The sequence below is a fragment of the Dermochelys coriacea genome, chromosome 2 (assembly GCF_009764565.3).
Source record: "Dermochelys coriacea isolate rDerCor1 chromosome 2, rDerCor1.pri.v4, whole genome shotgun sequence".
In the NCBI taxonomy this organism is placed as follows: Eukaryota; Metazoa; Chordata; order Testudines; family Dermochelyidae; genus Dermochelys; species Dermochelys coriacea.
In genome coordinates, this window is record NC_050069.1 from 73,404,999 (window position 1) to 73,429,667 (window position 24,669).

Here is a 24,669-nt window from a genome sequence, read left to right on the forward strand (position 1 = left end):
GCTCAGCTGACCCTTATAAAAGGGCAGTGGGCTAGGAGCAGAGAGAGTCTCCTCTAGCTGTGGAGGGAGATGGGCCTGGCTACTGGGGAGCTACAAGGGTACCTGAGGTGAAGCAGGGTTGGGGAAGGCCAGAGTAGCTGGGAGGCTCCAGACTGGAAAAGCCCCAGGCTGCAGGCCTGGCAGACGGCCTAAGACAGGGTACTGGGATTGCAACAGGGCAGCCCATGGGTAGGCAGAGGCAGCAGGTCCAAACTCTCCTTGCCTGTGATAATTGGCTTATACCCTGCAGTCCTCCCCAGTGCGTGGGGGCTCATTGGTGATTGGCAGTAGCCAAAGACTGAGGTGAGGTGGGGATAGTGGGTCGGGGTTCCCTGGGGAGGGAAGACCCAGAGACTGTGGGGGTACTGCCAGGGGAAAGCACCCTGGGTAAAAGGGGCACTGGAGTCTGGGAGGAATATGGGGGGCCAGCGGCAAGTGGGACATCGGCCTGCAGAGGGCGCTCCAGAGGCTGGAATGGTAATTCCCTGGATAACCAGCAGGAGTGCCGCAGGTGTGAGTCGCCACACCGTGACACCCTCCCAGCTTGGTATCATACACAAACTTTGTAAGTGTACTCTCTATGCCATTATCTCAATTACTGATGAAGATACTGATCAGATCTGGACCCAGAACTGATCCCTACAGGACCCCATTCAATATGCCCTTCCAACTTGACTATGAACCACTGATAACTACTTTCTGGGAATGGTTTTCCAACCAGTTATGCACCCACCTTATAATAGCTCCATCTGGGTGCCACATTTTAGGAAAGATGTGAACAAATTGGAGATAGTCCAGAGGAGAGCAACAAAAATGATAAAAAGTTTAGAAAACATGACCGATGAGGAAAGGTTAAAAAACTGAGCACATTTAGTATTGAGAAAAGTAGAATGAGGAGGGATATGATAGCTCTTCAAATATGTTAAGGGCTTTTTAAAGAGGATGGCAGTCAATTGTTCTCCATGTTCACTGAAGGTAGTACAAGGAGTGATTGGCTTAATCTGCAGCAAGGGAGATATAGTTTAGATATTAAGAAAAACTTTCTAACTATAAGGATAGTTAAACATTGGAATAGGTTGTGGCATCCTTGTCATGGAGGTTTTTAAGAATAGTTTAGACAAACATCTGTCAGGGATAGTCTACGTATACTTTCGTCCCCCCTCAACACGCAAGGGATGGATTAGATGACATCTTGAGGTCCCTGCCAGCCCTACATTTCTATGATTCTCTATACCAATATAAGGGCATAGGTGTATAGAAAGATAATGACACTGATTATTATATTTGATCATGACAAGTAATCTACTCTCTTTTCCCCCCTTTAATAAAGCACTGGTCTATGGAAACTTCCTTCTTCTCTCATCTTGCATCTCGTTCAAATCTTAGAATTCCTTTAGGTTTTCCCTTTACATGGTTTGTGCTGATTAACTTTCATGATCATTCCAATATGCATCTAACTAACCCTCCATTTTGCAGTTCTTTATGGATATCAAGATGAAGGGACTCACCTCTCGTATATTAAATGAATGAAAAGGCCTACACCCCATTTCAATGTGTAAATTATGGAGTAGGTAAGATTTTTGTTTTTCATCCAAGGGAAAAAAAATCTGTTTGTGGAAATTCCTGCATATCATCCCATCAAATGACAAGGCTTGCTTCCCTATGGAAAGGTCCACAGCTTGCTCATAAACTTGATCAATCCCCAGGGATCTACAGAAGACTTTCCTTGGCTCCTGAGAAGAATAGTTGTGTTAGAACCCCCTGGATTCAGCTGCTTCCGTAACCACAAGAAGGTGCAGGGTGGGGGAGTGGTCTGTGGTACAAGTAAAAGACTGTGGGGTTGGAGGGTTTTTTTTCTCATAGGCCATCCATTTCTCTCCTTGGTCCACCCAGTTTCCAGCCCCTCTCCTGACACAGAAGCCAGATGACATGAAGAGGCCTTTGCAGTTTATGGAAGGATGGTATATAGTGTCGAGAGGGTGGCTGTCACAGGAGGAAGGAGATTTTTCTCTATGTTGAAAGCTAAGCAAAACAACTTAGGTTAAAGCACTGCGTTCACACCTGACATTCCTGCCCCCTCACCCAAACTCATTCCTTAAGGAAAACAAATTCATAACAAAAGTACACAATGTACTCGGGAAGGAGTTTGAGAATAGACAATGTAACTAAGTCATTTTTCTTAGCTGCATCTATTTCAGTTATATCCATGGAGTGTGTCTAGAAGCATGCACTGCTAAAATCAAGCAAGATTTATGATGCTGACAGAAATCCTGAATAACCTCCAATCTCTACAGAGACCCTCTGTGCCATTGGTAATGTGAAGCTGAAACTGCATATTTTTAATGCTTTTATATTTAGACATAACAGAAGCAAAATCCATGGTACAGACTGCAGGACTGGGAAAAAGTGGGGATTAATGGAAGAGTAAGGTGATTTTTACTGTTGTTGTTTTTTCCACAAATATTTCACCTGAAGAATCTACTCTGGCTTAGTTTCAGACTTCAATAGCTAGCCCAGGCTTGCAGATAACACAGACATAATTAAATATTAATTAAGTAGTAAATATATACTGAAGATTTTCTCTTCCTCTTTTCTTCTCCACCACCCACCCACCCATTTAATTTTAGCTCTAATTGTATTATTATGGAGTAGTTAAAAAAATCTTAGGCAATAACTGGGCAAGGCCATCAGCTCAAATTAAGTTCCCTTGGCATTGTTTCAGTGGCATAAAGAAAAGTTAAAAGCTGTCCTTAGAGAAACCCTCTTTCTTAGGGGAATCATCTAGTGATACACAGCCAGCATGGCACATATTATACCACCTACTCCTTCCCCCTGCACATAGATGGTGTTGTCAGGTAGGCCAGGAAGTGAGAGGGGGGTGGCCAGATAAGCCTGCAGTCTGTGGTTCCTTAGCCAGCCAAATGATTCCTAAAGGACTGTTCCAGTTGGCATACATTAGAGTGGGTGCAGAGCTATTCTAACATGGGCAGAGAGCTGTTTTAAACCCCAGCCAGCCTCAGCAGCCAAGCAAGAAGAAAGGTGACTTAACAGGACTGAATTTTCTCTTTATGGAAGCCTAGCTTCTGCCATCCACGGGAGAGAAGGAGTGAAGAAATCTGTATTATTTGGCAAGATGTTCAAGGGTAACCTCCTAGGGAACGGAGGAAGATAGGGGAAAAGGAGAGATGGTTAATGGGGAAAAGGTTGAAAAGAGTAAGCAAGTGAGGGAGGGAGCAACTTAGTAAAGAAGGGAATGGAGGAATAAGTTTAAAAATGCTAAAAGTATCTATGTAATATTTGTATTTGTTGTTTTTAATTAAACTTGTATAATAAAATGTTTGGATGGGACATTGTCTTGGTACTGACTTCATGAGCACTATTTGTATGAGAAAAATTACTCATGTCCTTAACATTACTCTAAATATCTGCATTTGACAGAATTCTTGATATTTCCACCAAACTATAACATTTTAATAGAATGTAACTGGGAACTTTTTCTAACACAGTATTTACAAAGGTTGCTATTAAAAAGTCAACATTTCAGATAAGTTGCCACGCCATGGAAATATCACTTTATTGTCCTATCACAGTGCTGTCATATGATAAATTACTTTTAATAGAGGCCATGTTAAAAAGTTGAGAAATGATCAAATTCCCTTCCTCATGTATCAGGGAGAAAAAAATAAGGGAAAGTATCATTTCAAATGTATGGAAAGGAAACATTTCCCTAATCTCTGTTTTGTTTTCTCCAATTTTTACATTGCATTTCAAAAAAAATGAAAATTATTACACCCCTAGAGAATGTTCAATTTCTGTGATGTTTAAAACACAGAATGTCAATATATAATAAGCCTGAAATGACATTAAATATATAATATGCAATGTTGTTACATGCAACCTGTGATCCCCTTAAAACCTTGCCATTTGCAGAGATAACTGTTTAAACATTATTTAGTTGCTCATTCTATGTATTGAGAATACAGCAAATGGAGTAAATTATGGTAAAAGACAAGTTTTTAAGAACACCAAATATATATTTTCAGAACTCTATCCAGACCAGAGGAACATGGGTGCAACCTTCTGTGGCAGTCAATGAAAGTTGCATTCATGTATCTGAGGGCAGAATCAATACCAATTTTTGTAGTTGCTCAGTTTGAATTATTTATATTATAAATGTTATATTGGTTGTGAAGCTATAAAATGCTTTGCCAATGTAAAACACATACTAGATCATGGTGAAAAAACAGTTTCCCAAGTGGACAGTAACCCAGTTAAACTCATTTTACATCCAATCCTGCAGTGCTTTGAAAAAACTTTGCTTATCATGTACCCACTCATGTCAATAGGAGTTTCGCCATTGACTCCAAAGGGAGAAGGTTCAAGCTCTTCTTGACAGCATGCTGTGCAATTTATCTAGCTATGATGTTTTCCCCCTTGCCTTTCAGCTGCCACCTCCATAACTTTTTATATTTGCTCCTCATACCTTGAGAATTTTGCACATGATCTCATAAACTGAAAATGTTTTTTCAGCTCGTGTCCAATCCCACGTGGTGACCTTGGAAAAACCAAACAAAAATACAGTAAACAATGTAATTTTTTCTTAATGATACAATTTATAGACCATTTTGTCCTGTCTCAAAGATCTTCTTTCATTGATACACTGTGTATGCACAGAAGAGATTCAGAACATTGCCTAAGAGAACTGTTACCAGCCATATGACACATTTAGCCCTCAGGTAGGCAGTGCTGAGAAGGTACACTACCCCACAGGAAGCCCAAAGAGACACTGTACCTCAGCGAAGCACTGTCCCTCCCTGAGTGTCCTGAAGCACAGTGGGACTGTATTCAGGCAGTGTCATCCTTTATGGCGGTGCAACCAGCTTTTCTGTAGGATCAGTCTGTTGGCTGATAGAGAGTGGGGTGGGGCCAAGCCTCCATCTTCTTTCTGCTGCCCTTGGAGTGTTGTTGGCTGCTGCTGAGGCATTCAGGGAGCAGTCCCTGAGCTCTCCTAATAACCTTTGCACAGGACTTGTAAAAAGGGAATTATTTTTGCGCTTCCCCTCACTGAGCAGACATGTAAAGGCCTGTTGCACACTGCCCCTATGTAATGTTATTTTTATTATTTATATTGTGGTGAGGCCCCCCAATATACACAAGGACACTACTGTGCTAAGCCATGTACAAACACCTAATGAAAGACAGTCCCCAAAGTGTTTACAATCCAGAATTTAAGATAAAAGACAACAGATAACAGATGTAGAATCGTATTTGTGCTAAGAAGTGTCTACTCTTGCACCCCTTCAAACCTGAAGCTCTGAAAAATACTTCTGGCCTACCTAAAAGTTTATCCCAGTATATAAAACTTATTTTTACAAGTATTAATTTTAAAATAATTGTATTACACAGAAACATTACAGATTATAATAAAGGGCCAATAATATGATATAAGGGTTAATTAATAGGATTTAGAAAGGACAGAAAGAGGCAGCTAACTTTATACAGTGTGGAGAAGAATCAAGAAAGATATGATCACACTCTACAAATACATTCAAGGAAACTGAGAGAAGGGAAGAAAGGAACTATTCATAGTCTGAGAAGACGGAAGAACAAGGAACAATGGTCTGAAAAATTGAGGTTTTATATTTGAAAAAAAGTTCTTAACAGTAAAAGAAATTGGACAGTAGAACAGAACCCTATTAAAGTGGTTGATACATAATTGCTATTGATATTCAAGAACAGGACAAATGACAGAGCAAATGTATTTGGTCTCCAAGACTTGAAAATAAAAATATCCTTTAAAATATATGAGAGAACTTATCCCTTTACCTAAGTGAAACAACAGGCATGCATGAGAGAGGTATGTTAGATTGTTGAGGTGCTATTGTGGGAAGGTTTGGGGTAATATAGCAATCCAGGACTTTATAAAGTGTTTGCCCACTTTTTATGTTGTACCATGCACAATTTGCTTAACTATTTTATAATGATTACTTCAAAATAACTATTAAAACACCAAGATGTTTGCTGGTATCATATAAATTTCTATTTTTCATCTGTTTTCTATATAAATGAGACCTTCTAAAGGATAACACTGTGTCTTTATGGTTAATTTGATTATAGAGCTGCATGACAAATGTGCTAATAGTATTAAATCTTGTTGAGCATATAGATTAAAATAATTGAAACTCAGACAAGAGAAGCACAAGCTCAATCACTTTATTTTACTAAATAAAATTCAGTAATGAAATGATCAAAAAGATTAAAGTGTTATATTTGCTCTTTTAATAGAGTTCTAATTATCTGCAGTCTGGTACATTACATGGTCCCCCCCTCCCCGTTTCTATTATAACAAACAATAAACAGGATATTTAGATTCAATCATATACATCCAAATCCTGCAGTCTTTATTCAATCAAAACCCCATTTCTGTGGAAGGGACTTTTGCTTGTGTAAACAATGCAGGATTTGGCTCTTATTTGTTTTCGCTAAACCTCTCTTTTATATCCTTAATTACATTTAGTAAGGAACAAGGGTGTTAGCACTGCATAGAGTATAATTAACTTCTTATCTGGTCTGTAGCCTATTAAAGTCTTGGTTTATGGGTGGCAATCAGAGAAGCCCATACAGGAAGGCCAAGAAAGGAAGATTTTCTTAGTATGAGTTACCATCGTGCAAACCTTTATTCATACAAATAGTCCCCTACCTCACATGAGTAATCATAATAAACTAAATGGGACTACTCATATGAATACAAATTCTCATAGTGTCAGGTCCATATGTTTTATGTTTGATAAAATGTACTGCAAATATGTTATAAATACATGTCAGCCTATGTACACATACATGAAGACAGTTAGATGTTGTTAGTTGACAAACCATATCTGATAGAGTGCTACTACTGAGAAATAGGGAAATATGTGAAAATATATAATCACTTTGTGATTGAATCTTACTTGGCTACACAGAGGAATAAGAACAGGCGAAGCACACGCTGCCCATACAGAACCTACTCAGACCCCAGCTCTGGGCATGGGGATGTCATATATGATACTTTACCCTTCTGAGCAAGAGGAGGGGGAATAGGTAGAGCCCTGGCTCCACCTCCTCCCGAACACTGCCAAGCACAGTTGCCTAAATGCAAGAATACTTTCTCAGGAGCAGAAGAGGAACTGTGACTCAGAGAGTGTCTGAGACACAACACCTTTCTGCACTTGCTCCTGGAGTGGCCACCCAGGGCTCAGTCTAAAGGCCAGTCTTATAATGAAGATTGGTTTGGAGAAGAGATGGCCTTTTTCCAAAAGAGAGACTTCTTTTAAGGTGCAGAGTTTATTCTGAACAATGTGTATTCAAAGCAAAAGGTAACTGTAGATTAAAATAGTTCCAAGAGCTTTGGAAAACTGTTGTTTTCCTGTTTTGTTAATATCTATTTAACACAATTGCCTGTGTAACAGTTAGGAGAAATGATATCTTTGTTAAAGTCTTAACACACCTCTCTTCACTTACAGCTAAAAATCTATATCTGAGACCTCCAACAGTTCAACAGTAAAATCAAGGAGACCTGACTTGACACACTTGATCGTTCTAAAATATAAAATGCAGCAAGGAAATAAGTTAAAGAGTCAAAACTACCTACCTTTTAGAACTAAAAAAAAAAAATAAAAATCAAAGATAAAAAGTGCCATGGCTGCTTTTTAGGAGAAAGTGTTATTTTTCAAATGAAAAGGGGAAAAAAAAGAGCAGATAACTCACTATGTGCAAGCAAATGCACTCCTGGTATTACATAGTTTATCACAAGCCAAAAAAGAAACTTTCTATGAGAGCTCCTTGTAAAAACATTGGCAGCACATCCCTGTTTAGAAAGCAACTTGATTCAGGGAGCTTACGCTACAAAAAACTATAGTCCTTTTATGACTCCCTTTTAAGTAACCCATAATTAGAAGCTGAAAAATTGTAGTATTGAAACAGTTTGATACTAATCTTTGAAAATTAAAATAAAAAAGAACATATATACCTATATGATTGCAGACATAACAGTGTGCACAAATGTGTTGTGGTTATAAAACATGACATTTTTATAACTATTGCAATCTTTGAAAATAAAGCAATTTTGTCCAATACCCCAAAACATGCATGCATTACACTTACTGTCTGGTGAAAATGACTCACCCAAAGTTTTTTTTTTTAATGCACTCTTAGTGTCATTCTCTTTCAATGTGTTCTATAGGACATACAATTTTACTTCGGTTTCCTTCCCAGCTCATGGGGAAAAGACATTTTTTTCTCGGATTCTAAACTCTAATTTTGCTTTGCCTGTCTTAGAAACAAGGGCTAGAGTCTGATACCCTCTGATACTCATACTGGGTGGGATACTTTGAAGCCCAGGAGAAAGGAAGGGTAAAGTGGCTTTAAGCCCTGGGGACTGTCCAAGTTACACCAGCCTTTTGGGGCTGCCCTAAGTGCAGCATGACTGCCTGGAATCTCTGCAATACTGGGTGCTGTGGTCTCTCCTGCCCCTAGCATATCCGCTTTGTGTGTGTGTGTCGGAGGGGGAAGGGTTATAGCCATCTTCTACAAGTGCCCATGACAAGAGAATCCTTCCATGACTAGACCAGAACTTTTAGAGCCACTTTATGCTTTTTGAGCCTTTTACCCAGTGTGAAAGGGCCAGACTGGCAATGAAACTCTCATCCAGTGAGTAGTAACCAGTGTTGTCAACTCTCATAACTTCTATGTGAGTTTGGCCCAGGGCTGGAGACAGTCAGGGATGTGAGAATCTCCAGCCCTCTTGCAAATCTCAGCTTTTCCTGGGGGAGAAACCCCCTCTGATTGGTTGTCTTCCCCACTGCCCCACCTCCTGAAGAACAGTATATTTTTTATGAAAAAAAACCTTCCTAAGTCATTCCATTGAACTTAGTAGGACTACTTCTTGAATAAGGTGCTACTCCGCACCAGTAAGAACATCAGAATCTGGTCCTGAATGAAAAACATTTCAAAAAAATCAGATCTCATTGAAAAAGTTCCCTCCAAAACTAACAAGTGAATTATTGTGCTGTCTCAGGGTCAGATTCAGTCATGCTTATTCACAGTGAGTGGTAACTTTCAATCTGCTCTACAGGACATAGAAATGTACTTCTGTTTCCCTCCCAGCTCATAGAGAAAAGACATTTTTTCCTCCGATTCTAAGCTTTAATTTCTCTCTACCTCATCTCAGAATCAAAGGCCTGTGAGCAGCTCCACTGAAATCATTGAGACTTCTTGCTCAGGTCCTGATTCATCAAAGCACCAAAGCATAGGCAGTATAGCTAATTCCAAAAGTTCAAAAATCATGAGATCCTCTTGTGTTTTTGGTCTGTCTTTTGAATTTTTAACTCCCCTTGCCACTCCCAATGTGTGTGACAATTGATGTGCTTATCTTAGGCACATGCTTAAAACTATTCCTATCCAATAAAACTCTTAACTGTGTGTTTTACTGTAATGGGACCTCAGGGCTGCTTAAATGTTTTGCTGAACAGAGATAAAAAAACTGCTTAAATGCTTTGTTAAGTTAGGGCTCAAGTGAGGCACTACTGAACATGAGTAAGAGTAGTAAATATTGGCCCTAAACATTTTGCTGGTTAAATTTAAATTACATCAACGATATTACTCAGCCCACTTCCCCTTCCCCTCTCTCTCTCCCCTCTGCTGCTCTCACACAGTATAAAAAAGTCACATTCAGGATAAAATCTGGAGACAGAGATGTTCTGAAAATTCATTTCCTCAGCATGCAAAAGGCTCTGATAGTCCCCATGCCTTCACCTGTTTGAATCTGGAAGGCTGGCTATCATTCAGCACAAATCTAACCAGTTTGCTTCAGGCTGGTTGACCTTTCCATAGTTAGCAGCAAACAATGTGTTTCCCTTCCAACTTTGCCAAGTGCTCCGGGTAAGTGGGCAGAAAGGTGCTTACTAGCTGCACTTCATACCTTTGATAATTATCTTACAGAACTTTAACATTTTATTCCCCATAATTTTTCACTATTAGAGAAGACGTCCTGGTACACAGAGGAAAGATTCACCTATCACTGTGTAAAACAGTTGTATGCATATTTAGCAGGGAAAAGTGTATTTAAAATATGAGAAATATACTTACTGGAGGTGCTATAAATTTGTAAAGAGAGGAACCCCTTAGAGCTAGAAACTTTGGTGTGTACATTCGGTCCTGAAGAGAGTCTTGTTCCCGTTCTTCTGTCCAGCCCATATAGGCTATCTGATGGAAAAATCAGTAGTGTTGATGAATTCTACATTCATTACATGTTCATCATACACTTTATGCTGATGCCCTTCAAATCCTATTTAACTAAAGATCCTGAACTGGTGACTCAAAATGACATATTTTTAATTCACTTATAATTACATAATCACGTAAAGAAAGCCTATTCAAATGGAAAACTGCCAGAACAAACTTTCATTGTACAAACAAAAGTAAAAGGCAAATATATGTTCAGCAGATATCAGAGGTTGATCATCACATAAAAAAATTGCTGGAGTCATTCTAAGTATGCTGAAAATTCAAATTAAAGGACCTTAATGAAACTGAAGTGTAAGAAACTAAGTAACTGTAAAACTAGAGTAAATATCAAGTAGCAATTAAAAGCTCTTATTTGTGTAATCCTGGGTGGTGGTCTGTCACCTTCTGTGGAAAGAAAGGATTCAGTATGAGAGAGAAGGCATGCTATTTGTATTTCACAATTTTATAACTTCATCCAAGTACCTTAACATAATTTTCAGACATTAATCAAGTATGTGGTTGATATTATTTCACCAATCTGACATACAGCTAAACTAAGGGTCAGCAGACTTCCATGATTTACTCCAAACCACACAGCCTGTAACTGACAGAGTTGTAAATTAAAACACAGTAGCAGTATACTTCACTTATCACTATAAAACAGATTTCACTATAGTATGAATGAAAAAATACAAGCTAAACCACCCAAATATAATTTATACATATTAAAACTGAAATATTGTATACACCTCATCCACTGAATGCAGCATAGAATTATTCATGTTGTTAGTATACTATCTACTTTAACTATGTATCCCAGGTCAAAAGTCTTAAGTTAGAAGCAACATGCCCATCTGAAACTTGGAAAGTATAATTATAATTTTAAATAATTGGGTTAAGAAAAGAATGCTACCTAATTTTTACTTTGTTTCAGGGTTTTTCTTTTTGTTGTTAGTTTTTGCTTAGATAATATTATTTTCTCTTGCATAATATATTTGAACATTTTCTAAGAACTGTAACAACTATGAAAAACAGAGATAGACCCAATGGCCTCTCTGCCAAACAAAAAAATAGGCCAACTCCCCTTTCACCATCACCACTACAAAGGCAGAGCAAGGAAAAAGAAGGAACACTGGAGTAACACTGTTATTTCATGGTATAACTACAGCTACATGAATCAGATACAATTTTGTGATTGTCTAATGACAACCTTTGGTTCCTGTATTTATTCAATGGGAGTTACTGGGTGGATCCACCCTTTTGAAACTCAGGCCCCTTATTTAGGTGCCTAACATGGATTTAGGAGTGTGCCTTGAAGCACTTTTTGAAAATTTTAGCCTATATTTACACTGTATTCAGAGAGCTGGGGATTCCTTAAAACCACCATCTCCTCTTTGGAAATTGATTCATTAAATTGAATGTAAATATGAACCCAACTATGGTATGTGAATGACTCAAGACCAAAAGTAGAAGAACCAGAGTATTTCCAGGGTACTGGTATCCGTAGCTGTGGAGAAACCATGCACAGGGACATCCATGAACACCTGATAAACTAATTTCCAATGTAGAAAGTAAGATACCACAGAAAATAGAAAAACCAATATGTATTTCATATAGAACTGTTAATGGAATAGACCTGTTAATTTTAAAGCAATAAGATTGTATAACTTGTTTCTACCCTAATAAAGCATGGGCTTTTCTCTGTTCAAGGTTCTGATGTATTGCAGATTGAGTAGGGAGCTACAAAGGGCCCAGTCTGGCCAATGCTTACGCATGAATAATTTTATACACATTAGTCGTCAATAGGACTACCTACATACAGCAAAATTACTAATGTAAGTAAAATGACTCACCTTCCTGTTTGCATGGTTTGGGCATGACTCAACCTATGATATTTCAGGATCCTGGATGGAGAATGTTCCATTGTTTTTTAAGAGCAGAAACAACATACACAAGTTTATTGCTCCAAAATTAATGGGTCTATATATTAATACCAGCTCTAGGGGTATGTCTATTCCGCAGTGAAACACCCATGGCTGGCCTGTGTCAGCGGACTTGGGCTCCTGGGTCTCAAGCTAAGGGGCTGTTTAATTATAGTAGCCATTCAAGCTCAGGCTGGAGCCCGACCTCTTGGACATGCCCCCATCATCAGGTCCCAGAGACTGGACTCCAGCCCAAACCTGAATGTCTAAACAGCAATTGCCCCTTAGCCCAAACCCCACAAGTCTGAGTTAGATGACATAGGCAGTGTCATATATGTGACATATATGTCATATATGTCATATATGTCATATGTCATAGACATATCCTATAGGGTTTAAATGTGTTTCTGCTTCATTTTATTGTTGCCAGTGTTCTGCCAAACATCAGACTAAATTATCATCATGGTCCCTTCTGGCCTTAAATTCCATTAACTCAATGGGTCCATTCCAATGAGCAAAATTAAGCATAAAGCCTAAACCTCTTTTGTAAGATTCCAAGGGAAAAGTTATATTGCACATTTTTCCTCAGAAGTGAGAGAGACGATCAGAAGTACAATGAGGCAAGGTTTAAAGAACTATTCCACTGAAAACCCTAATTTATTTCCCTTTATTAATGGTACTTGGGATGTCATTCACAGTGCCAGAAAAATCAGGTGTGTGTGTCTGAGATTTCTCAGGAACCTGAGGAGGCAATTGACTTAAATGCCACTACTCAAGTGAGTAAAATTATTTACACAAGACTTTGCAAGGTTAGGACAAGAGTTAGCAAAATATTCTTGCTGATTTCAGATAAAAGGCAAAATGATTGTTGATTTCTGGAGATTGATACAGTTGGAAGGAATTAAACTGAATTTAGGAGGTTCTAACTTTTGATTTGTTTCATTGGAATTGGATACACAGTGAGATACCACTGGACAGGCAAAAGACCTGTTAAGCAAGTCTATCCGAAACAAAGGAATGTGTGTTTTACTCAATTTACATATAAGTATTAAACAGGGTCCTTAAGACAGCAGGGAGAGGAAATGGAGTAAACATTTCAGCAAATGTAAGTGGGAGAAAGAGTGTGAAGCTTCCTTCATCACCAGACTCCATGTCACCTTCCCCACTGCTTGAATAAACATTATTTGGAGTGGTAACCTTCAGAAGAAAACAAAGGGGCAGAAATCCCCAAGTTCTCTCTTTCACCCAAGAAGACAAATGCAGCTGTGGGAAGAAAGGCCATCTTGACTAAAACCATGAACCAAAATTTCCTAGATTAATTTTTTGATTCTTAGATGAGTGTTTTCATTTTTATTTGCTGGTAACCATTTCTAACGTTATCTCTTATGCTTGAATTCACTTAAAATCCTATCTTCTTTTGGTAATAAACTTGTTTTATTTTTAATCAAAACTAATGAAGTGTTGTGTTTAAACTTCAGTTAAAGTAAAAAAAAAACTGTTGAATATTGACTCCTTAAAGGGGCAACAAACCTTAATATTTCTCTGAACTGTCCAGGAGAGGGCTGGACATTGCAGAACACATTTTTCTGGAGAAATTTGGGACTGGGTGTGTGTTGAGGTTATCCTGCAAGTAGTAACCAAGGCTGGTGGGAGCCAGAGTAGGGCGGTAGACCAACTGCTCAGGTCAGAGCTGCTGAATCAGGGCTGTTTAGCACATGGACACTCAGGTTGTAATATGCACGCTGTCAGGCTGTTTGTGAGCTGCCCAAGTTGGGAGCTATATCAGCAATGCACCGTGAGGCATCCAAGTTTACAGGACAGGTAGTGACATAACCACTCACTGTTATGGATTCTACCCCAAAATGTGACAACCACCTGGCCTGAAGATATTTAATATTTTTGTAGTATGGTAAGTAATTTGTGTTCAGCTGGTAGTTTCTCTTTCCCACAACTCTGATTACATTTTATAAAGTTTGTACTTCTACTATTCATCAGCCTAACAGGATAAAGTCACCCGTGCTATGTGGATGTATTGATATTTTAAATTTGATTACTTCGATACTAAAGCAGGCATGAGATATTTTCCCCTTAACTCTATATCATGAGAAAAAGTTTAACTGATTTTGCAGACAATATCCTTTATTGATGATTTATTAACAGAAAAGGGCTTTTCTCTTTCAAGCTAAAATACCACCATCAAACCTACAGAGGAACTATTAATCAGATTATCAGTAAATATATTTATAAAATCCCTATTCTGTAATTTAAATTAATGAAACATAGCAATGCTGATTCTAAAGAATAGAAAGGTTGGCCCAATATATTAGTGTTTTATTTTTTAAAATTATTTTCTAATACAGTGGCCTCAAGTTCTTATGAATAAATTAGACATGTGAAATTGGAGAAACCATAGGTGCTGCATGCATTAAGATGATGGGAAAGGGATAAAGAATATCCTGTCTTTCAGGAGATAAAATTGAATCCATAGCCTTGTGATATTTTAGATTTTGATAAACATGCTAACTTTGATTCAAAGACAAAATCTAGAACAACAAAGGGAAGCTCATTAATTTAAAATGGACAGTTTTTAATTCTGGAGATCGATGGCTCATTTATGCAGTGTGATAAATATAAAGAAAAACTTTAAAACACAAAAGATAAACCAAGGAATTATGTACCATGGCAGGTCCTTCTGATCATGCACAAGGATCTGCAAGCATGGATTCCATCACAAAATCTCATTCAATTTAATTGGATTCCACATGGAAAGAAAGAACAATGATTCCTAGTCCCTTTGCAGAACTAGGACCTAAAGTTCCTTGGCTGCATACATACAAACACTGAAATCATCATATATCCAATCATATATATGTAGAATATAATTTAAATATCTATCCACTGAGCTGAAGGAGTATCGCTTCTAATTCAGCCAGTAAAGGGAACTGAATGGTGCATCAGGCAACTTCATGTGTCATAAGTGGTATGGGTACTGCACACACAAAGAAAAGGAGTGAAGGCCCTAAAGGAATAAGGCATGACCAAATGCTATGGAGAATTAGACATTTGAATATCATTTTCATCTTCAAGAAGCAGCAGCTTTGTTTGAGGACTGCCAACCTGCTCAGTCCTGTCACATGGATAAAAGAGAACAAGTCTTATTTCTGATAAACTTCCAACCACAAAGCAATGTTTGCAGCTGTTGTAATTTCCAAAGGCAATAAGTGATGCAAAATGTATTAATTAAGTGCAAGTTGATTCTGCATTAAAGACTGAATATATTATTATGGCTTCTCAGATGAACCACAGACACTTGAAAAAGTCTCTATATCTACATGATAAATGAACCAGAATCCTCCTTTCAGTCAAAAATCCATATACACCCAATTCAAAATGTATTTACAGGATGCAGACACTGTAGCTGAGCAGTGTTGCGAATTATACCTGATCGGTCACGCACGGTTCAAGTTTTTAGGCTGAGGCACCAAAAACCAGGTCCAGATCTGCAGAGTTTCCAGTCTGTGTTTAATGTATTACGCTCGAGCGTGGTGCCCCCCCGCTAGTCAGGAGGGGACTCCGTATACAGTTTATGCAAAGCTTATATACCATGTGACATCGCGTGCTGCCCTCGTGCATCGGCACCCTTAACCAATGAATTCCATCCTCACCCCATCCTCAGCCACTCTCTGGTGAGTGCTTTCTCGTGTTCTGAGAACGTCAACAGCTTTATCATTAAAACAGAACATGCAGTTACACAACGTGCCTCACATACACAAAGACAGGAAGGACAACAGTTTCAAGGCCCGAAACGATTCCCCAAATGTGCTGCGGTCTGTGCTGCACAGACAGTGGCTGGCGCCAAAAGGTGCCAGCTCTGCACATATTAGCTTTTCCCTCAACAGCAGGACAATAATTCAGAACCTGATAACATGTATTTATTAAATCCACATTTCATATCTTCCCAATATGTTGTTAAAATTATTTACTTACATAGTCTAAAAAGAATCTCTCTGTTTAATGTGTCATTTTCCACAGTTTTAACGTGAATGTTTAATTTTACTTTATAAAGAATGAAAAGATATTAAACTCAAGAAAATTATGACAAAATAATGCTAAATAAAGGTGAACTTGGTAGTTGAAAATAAAGCAATTCAAAGATCAGGACAGAATTACTGCCTCTTTCCCTGGGAGTTCTCAGACTAACAATATATTATGTGCGGCAGTGGAGTGCGGCAGCAGGACAAAGATACAGCCAGAGGACACATGAACATGTTATAAAGCAGGAAGGAAGATCTTGATGGCTTGGTGAAGAGCTTTGATAATTGTCACCCTACTGCTACTGACATTCTTGTCCCAGAGTTTATCATGGTTTAAATTCACCCAAACAAAAAAGCTGGGAAGAAGATTTGAGCCTGGTTCAGCTACGGTCAGTGGCAAAACCAGCATTGACTTCAATAGGGTCAGGGTTCCCCCACAAGTGAAGAACTGTTTTGAAAGATATCAGAAGATTCCATTGTGTCTGGATGTGAGTGAATAAAAGAGCAATAATAAATATGAAGAAAAATATTTTGCTCACATGTAGACATGGAAAAACAAATGCCTAGCAGAGCTGGCCAGGGTTCTGAAGTCTGGCTCATTCAAAAAATCTGTTCCTTGAAGTAGTCTTGCCATTTTATATCTGTAAATGATTTTCTGTCCTCCTCACTGGACAAACAGGATGTATTAAAGACGGGTTCTCTGCACCAGGAACAGAAGGTCAGGTTTACCAATATATAAAAGAAAAAGGCCACACATCCATCTCCATGATCCTTTCTCAGTAATTCTTATGCATTCTATTCTTATTTTTTCTGCTATGGAATGTGGGGTACCAATAAGGCTAAAGTATAAGGAGATTTAATTACTGCTCAAACTACTTGATATTCAAGATCTGTTTGCTTGTAATCCAGTCTGAGACCTACCTTTTTAGGGGGATGCTGATTGAGCAACACATTAGCGAAAATCAGGAAAGGATGAGATTTTTAAATGTTTTACACTCTGGTTTAAGTGGGCTTATGGCCTCAATTACATCGTTAATTTTTATAATGGCTAATAATTAGAGCTGGTCAGGATTTTTTCCAGCAAAACAGGTAAGTGCTTTGCTGAATCGGTCACAAGGTAAGGTCCACCCTATCTATGAGACTAAGTGAAGTGAATACAATTGCTTTATAGGGAATCTGTTAATTTCTTTTGGGCAGATTCCCAATTTTATTGTTAAATAACTAATCATCAACTCCAAATGCCCCCTCATATGGAGTTGTCAAAGTTCCTTCCCGACTCTGAACTCTAGGGTACAGATGTGGGGACCTGCATGAAAACCTCCTAAACTTACTTTTACCAGTTTAGGTTAAAACTTCCCCAAGGTACAAACTATTTTACCCTTTGCCCTTGGACTTCCACTGCCACCACCAAACATCCGGGTTTATTTTTGAGAAAGCGTTGTTTGGAAATGTCTTTCCCCCCAAAATCCTCCTCAAAACCTTGCAACCCCCTGCCTGGGGAAGGCTTGATAAAAATTCTCACCAATCTGCATAGGTGACCACAGACCCAAACCCTTGGATCTTAAGAACAACGAAAAAAGCATTCAATTTCTTACAAGAAGAATTTTAATATAAGAAAAGGTAAAAAGAATCACCTCTGTAAAATTAGGATGGTAAATACTTTACAGGGTAATTAGATTCAAAACATAGAGAATCCCTCTAGGCAAAACCTTAAGTTACAAGAAAGACACAAAGACAAGAATATTCATTCTATTCAGCACAGTCTAATTTCTCAGCCATTTAAAGAAATCATAATCTAACGCATATCTAGCTAGATTACTTACTAAGTTCTAAGACTCCATTCCTGTTCCGTTCCTGGCAAAAGCATCACACAGACAGACCCTTTGTTTCTCCCTCCCTCCAGCTTTGAAAGTATCTTGTCTCCTCATTGGTCATTGTGGTCAGGTGCCAGTGAGGTTATCCTAGCTTCTTAACCGTTTACAGGTGAAAGGATTTTTCCTCTGGCCAGGAGGGATTTTAAAGGTGTTTACCTTTCCCTTTATATTTATGACAGGAGTCCTTCAGGGATCATATTGAACAACAGCAGCAATGTGTATGTAAAGTCACTAGAAGAATGGATAAGGCAGCATGCCTTGATGTATCATCAATCTGCAGATACTCATATCTATCTTACTGTCCTATATGATCATTGTTATTCCATCTCAGTGCTAAAATTCTGCATTGCCTGGTGCATATAACACAGCTGATTGAGTCTCAACATGGATATGACAAAGCTCGCAGAGGGGTAAAATAGTTATTTTAATAAAAAAGAATTGCCATTTTGTTCATGTGTGTGGAGGGGAATTACTTTCACAAAGTTGTTGCTTTATTTCATTTTAGAGAATTATTCTTTCATTTTCTCTCACCCCAGAGAATTTTAGGCCTCATTCTTATATAATAGGACTGATTCTTACAGTAGCTATGATAAGAATCCTTCACATAATAGAGACTCATATGTCTATATTTTCATAGCATTAACTTCACAATTCCAAATAAATACATTGGGAATTGTGCAACTAAGCCTCCGGAGTTCATTGCTTTGAAAATGTATATTTATTGGTGTAAATCCCTTGTTTAAATAAACTTTTTCTCCTTTCAACATTTGTTTAGAATGTTTCATAGAAAACGGAGACATCCCACAATAGACAAGGGTTTATTCCATTTGGGGTGTGTGTGTTTGTTTTTAAAATGATGCTTCAAATAGAGCTGGCAATCTTCATCCTTCACTGCTCAACACATATGTATTCTTCTTTTCTAGTAATCCACTGAAAAAAATGCATCAGGTTCTACTAGTATTCATCATGCAAGGATTTTTATATGTATTTTGTGATGGTCTTCATTATAGTCCCATGGAATATTTTTATGTGTTTAACCCCTCCCCCCATATATTTTATCAAAAGCAATTGTTTACTGGACAATTTTGTCTTCAGTTCTAAGCAATATACTAGCTCAGTAATTTATTATGATTGAGATTGTTATGTTTTCCTGACAAAGCAAAGGAGAATTCTTTCCCCCAGTCCTTGACCTAACAGTGGTTTGGCTTATTAAACTCTGCAGACAAGTACTCAAATCAGATAAACATTTAGGCTTCTACAGTACTCTCATTATATGATTCTTAAAACAATCCGTATATGGGACAACCTGGTAAAAATGTAAATACAGTGAACAAATTGAGCTGTATCTTTAATCTTGCATGGTGCCATTTTAAAATTAATGGGAAGTATTACAGCCTGCTTTATTGACATTAAAAATCTGACTTGATGTAGGAACTGCTTTGTATGGTAGCACAGACTTGGTGTACTTTAGAGTCTCTCACTCCTTTGCACTCACTTTGCATTGCAATGAGGTATAGCAGATACTTATGTGTGTGGCCAGTGGAATAGAACCTAGGTTCCCAAGTGAGGGGACTGCGTCAAACTTTCAAGGGAGGCATGGCTACGGATACCAGAGGTGCGGGGGAGGGTAAGGACCATACCCCTCCTCCTTTTTAAACAGGGGAATTATGCCACCCCCACACACACACTTTTGAGACCTTGAATTTGACAGGGGAACAATGAGGAGGGGATGTGCCCCTCCACCTTGGCCCCTGACAAGCTGGATGGTGTAAGGGCAGGCCTCCTTCCATGCTGGCAAGACAGAGCGGGGACCAAACCAAATCTGAGTAAGCAGCATTGCCACCTGGTGTACAAGGTCACAGCACTGCTCACAAGTAAAGGTAAGAGGTACTGTTATAGTACCACTCGACTTGCATTTTGATGTAAGTAATTTGACTGATATAGCCTGATCCGATGCATTATCAACACTAGGTGGCAGTATCCTCGCTATTGTAAGGCGGGGTGAGATCAGAGGAAAAAAAGAAAAAACCCCAAGGCTAACATGGGGCATGATTAAAAAAATGCTGTGAAACCCTGGAATACAATAAAGAAAAAGAAGTATGAAAAATAACTAAGACATGAGCAATAAAAGTAATTACTGACATTATAAGGGGTTATTCTTCTCCCCTCCCAACTGTTTTCTCCTAGCCTAATATCCATTTCAACACCTTATGTTTTGGAACCCTTCATGGAAGAGTAGCCCCCTCATACATGAGCTGCTTACTGCTAGATTATTTAATTTTAAATTAACTCATTATTCCCATTACAAGGGGATCAAAGGATTAAAAACATTAATGTATTTAATGTACTTGAATTTCCTTGCTGGTAAGAATTTAATTTCCTCTTCACCCTATTATCATAGGTAGCTTGAAAAGAGGGGTTATTCTTAAGCATAAAGTAAACTTTTGAAAGAATATGATGGGGATTTAAACTAAACTGGAAAATAATTTTCAGCTTTTGCACATTAAATTAGGAGGATCTTCCCATTCTTCTGCATGTAACTGAAAAATAGACTTATCATAATATGAAAAAATTGAATTATAATATTGCTCACTTGAACACAGAAAAATATAATCACAGAGGGAGTAAACATTTTAAGCAGGCAAGAATTGCTACACTGAGAACTACAGATAGTACTACACAGAGTAACCAGCCAGAATGATATTTGCAGTTTATTACTGTACTATGTTTCATAGCTGAGCTCTGTGACACTGCTGCAGTGCATTTCTAGCAACTTCAGAGGTAACCTTAGTTCAAAGCTCATTTTGTTTGCTAATTGAAACCCACATTTGTGAAAGGGTCACAAGCATAAACTCAGGTTGTTCCCCATGCCCCTTGGCCTTCTGCCATCCCCTAACAAATCCAAATGACATGCACTTCCCTCACTAAAATTCTGGGTGGCCCTCTTTGCACCTTCCTACTTTTCATGTCAAGTACAGTTAGCCATTCCTTTCACATCCATCAGGTAGTTGGGGTAGTGTCTTCCACAAGCTGGGTGTTTAAAGAGGCTACTGGAGTGGCAAGGAGGCAGAATTTGCCTGCCTATTCGTCCCATAGTGCTCTCACTCCCCGTCTCTATTAATCAAGGAGATGAAGATACCTCAATCCCTCACTCTGTTTGCAGATTAGTAGGTAGAATTTATTTTCAAAAGAGTCTTTCCCCCCCTCATTTAAGTTTTCAAAGTGCTCACTCATTGCAACAGATTCCTGTGATGACAAAGCCAATTTGAAGACTAATTGGATAACCACATGCATTTGTCAAAATAACAGAATTGAAACAAGAAGTTTTTTCCCCCCTGAGGATTATTCAGGTCAATGAACAATTTCATGTAGTTAAAATTCATTACAGTATGAATGTGTTGTTGTTAGTACAGGACAGATTAGCGTTGAGGAAGCATGGCTCCCAATGGTAAGGATTCTTCCAAAGGAAAAAAAAAGTACTTACCATTCCTGATACACATCAGAAAACTGGAATGGAACTTTCTTTGCAGAGCCAAATTTTAATGCAAGCAGCAGGCTTCAACACTGATTTATATTGCCACTTTTTGTCAAAGTAATAGGAGACGGCAGTAAAAAAAAGTTTGGTCTAGTTACGCCTTAAGGATTATTGACTGAATCATTTTTAAATACACCAACTAGAGTGGGCAGTTATCTTACGCACAAACGTGCTGAATGTCTCTTAACACAGCATGAGTCATTTAAAATTCTCTGGTTTCAGAGTAGCAGCCGTGTTAGTCTGTATTCGCAAAAAGAAAAGGAGTACTTGTGGCACCTTAGAGACTAACAAATTTATTTGAGCATAAGTTTTCGTGAGCTACAGCTCACTTCATTGGATACATTTGGTGGAAAATACAGTGGGGAGATTTATATACACACACAGAGAACATGAAACAATGGGTTTTATCATACACACTGTAAGGAGAGTGATCACTTAAGGTGAGCCATCACCAGCAGCAGGGGGGGAAAGGAGGAAAACCTTTCATGGTGACAAGCAAGGTAGGCTATTTCCAGCAGTTAACAAGAGCATCTGAGGAACAGTGGGGTGGGGAGGGAGAAATAACATGGGGAAATAGTTTTACTTTGTGTAATGACTCATCCATTCCCAGTCTCTATTCAAGTCTAAGTTAATTGTATCCAGTTTGCAAATTAATTCCAATTCAGCAGTCTCTCCTTGGAGTCTGTTTTTGAAGTTTTTTTGTTGAAGGATAGCCACCCTCAGGTGTGTAATCGAGTGACTGGAGAGATTGAAGTGTTCTCCGACTGGTTTTTGAATGTTATAATTCATGATGTCTGATTTGTGTCCATTTATTCTTTTACGTAGAGACTGTCCAGTTTGACCAATGTACATGGCAGAGGGGCATTGCTGGCACATGATGGCATATATCACATTGGTAGATGCGCAGGTGAACGAGCCTCTGATAGTGTGGCTGATGCGATTAGGCCCTATGATGGTGATCCCCTGAATAAATATGTGGACAGAGTTGGCAACGGGCTTTGTTGCAAGGATAGGTTCCTGGGTTAGTGGTTCTGTTGTGTGGTGTGTGGTTGCTGGTGAGTATTTGCTTCAGGTTGGGGGGCTGTCTGTAAGCAAGGACTGGCCTGTCTCCGAAGATCTGTGAGAGTGATGGGTCGTCCTTCAGGATAGGTAGTAGATCCTTGATGATGCGTTGGAGAGGTTTTAGTTGGGGGCTGAAGGTGATGGCTAGTGGTGTTCTATTATTTTCTTTGTTGGGCCTGTCCTGTAGTAGGTGACTTCTGGGTACTCTTCTGGCTCTATCAATCTGTTTCTTCACTTCAGCAGGTGGGTATTGTAGTTGTAGTAATGCATGATAGCGATCTTGTAGGTGTTTGTCTCTGTCTGAGGGGTTGGAGCAAATGCGGTTGTATCGTAGAGCTTGGCTGTAGACAATGGATCGTGTGGTACGATTTGGATGAAAGCTAGAGGCATGTAGGTAGGAATAGCGGTCAGTAGGTTTCCGATATAGCATGGTGTTTATGTGACCATCGCGTATTAGCACCGTAGTGTCCAGGAAGTGGATCTCTTGTGTGGACTGGTCCAGGCTGAGGTTGATGGTGGGATGGAAATTGTTGAAATCATGGTGGAATTCCTCAAGGGCTTCTTTTCCATGGGTCCAGATGATGAACATGTCATCAATGTAGCGCAAATAGAGTAGGGGCATTAGGGGACGAGAGCTGAGGAAGCGTTGTTCTAAGTCAGCCATAAAAATGTTGGCATACTGTGGGGCCATGCCGGTACCCACCGCAGTGCCGCTGATTTGAAGGTATACATTGTCACCAAATGTGAAATAGTTATGGGTCAAGACAAAGTCACAAAGTTCAGCCACCAGGTTAGCCGTGACAGTATCGGAGATACTGTTCCTGACGCCTTGTAGTCCATCTTTGTGTGGAATGTTGGTGTAGAGGCTTCTACATCCATAGTGACTAGGATGGTGTTTTTAGGAAGATCACCAATGGATTGTAGTTTCCTCAGGAAGTCAGTTCTCTGTGTGTGTATATAAATCTCCCCAGTGTATTTTCCACCAAATGCATCCGATGACGTGAGCTGTAGCTCACAAAAGCTTATGCTCAAATAAATTTGTTAGTCTCTAAGATGCCACAAGTACTCCTTTTCTTTTTTAAAATTCTCTCTCTCTGTCTGGTCAAAATGGAATTAGAATGCACCACTTGCCTAGTTAATAGTTAAAGAGCCAATTGGTGAAGTTAATATACTTTTTGTTTTATCTAGAGTGATCTGGCTTCTTCACTTCCATAATCTTCCTTTCTTCTTGTGGAGATTTTTCTTGTTTACTTGTCACATACATCATCTTCATAGTAGTTTAACACACCCCGATCAGGTTAATTAGGCTGCTAGTTTTATCATTGAAGGGATCCCATCCTTCTGCCCTCAAAAGAATTTTACAGCCAACTTGAAGACTCCAAGACATTCTTTGTCATTCTCAACAGAGCAGTTGTCAACATTTTGATAATGAGAGGATCCCCATACATTCTGGCTACAAAAACTTACTGTATATCGTAGTGTCATCATCCTCTCTCATTGCTGCTGCACAATTGCAGCCATGGTAAAGTATTTTCTACTGAAAAAAATCATCTCTGTAAAATAAGGACAGATTTGGAACTGACTGCATGCCCACTTCTCGTCTACTGAACTTATTAACGGAGTTAAGTATGGTTGTGAGAAGGTGACAGGGTTCTTGATATTTAATGTAGAACAAGCTTTGTGATTTTCTTGTGGCCTGTCAGAGGGTGGCTGGCCACTATAAATTAAGCAGGTCCAGTCCCTCTGAGCCAGAACAGGTGTTCCCAGTTTGGCCAGTTAAGAGGATGGGACTTCAGGGAGAATCAGAAACGGGGAGACCTGGTGACTCAGAGAAGTCAGTCAGGAAAAAGGTAGGTGAGAGCTGCCAGAGACTAAGAATGGAAGAGGTTCCTGGGAAAGGCTGAAAGTAGGAAAGCAGCCAGAGGGGTAGGAAAGTAGGA

The 24,669-nt window shown here is 39.0% G+C and overlaps 1 protein-coding gene across 2 annotated transcripts in view; it reads right to left on the reverse strand.

Moving 5' to 3' along the window:
• Window positions 1–24,669, reverse strand: part of SNTG1 (syntrophin gamma 1) — a 578,088-nt gene that overhangs the window by 81,619 nt on the left and 471,800 nt on the right. For both annotated transcript variants that reach the window (XM_043507881.1, XM_038390970.2), the window contains exons 13-14: window positions 10,165–10,281; window positions 4,523–4,594 (exon numbers count right to left, since the gene is read on the reverse strand). In XM_043507881.1, the coding sequence (XP_043363816.1) occupies window positions 4,523–4,594; window positions 10,165–10,281 (189 nt within the window). The remainder of the gene's footprint in view (window positions 1–4,522; window positions 4,595–10,164; window positions 10,282–24,669) is intronic.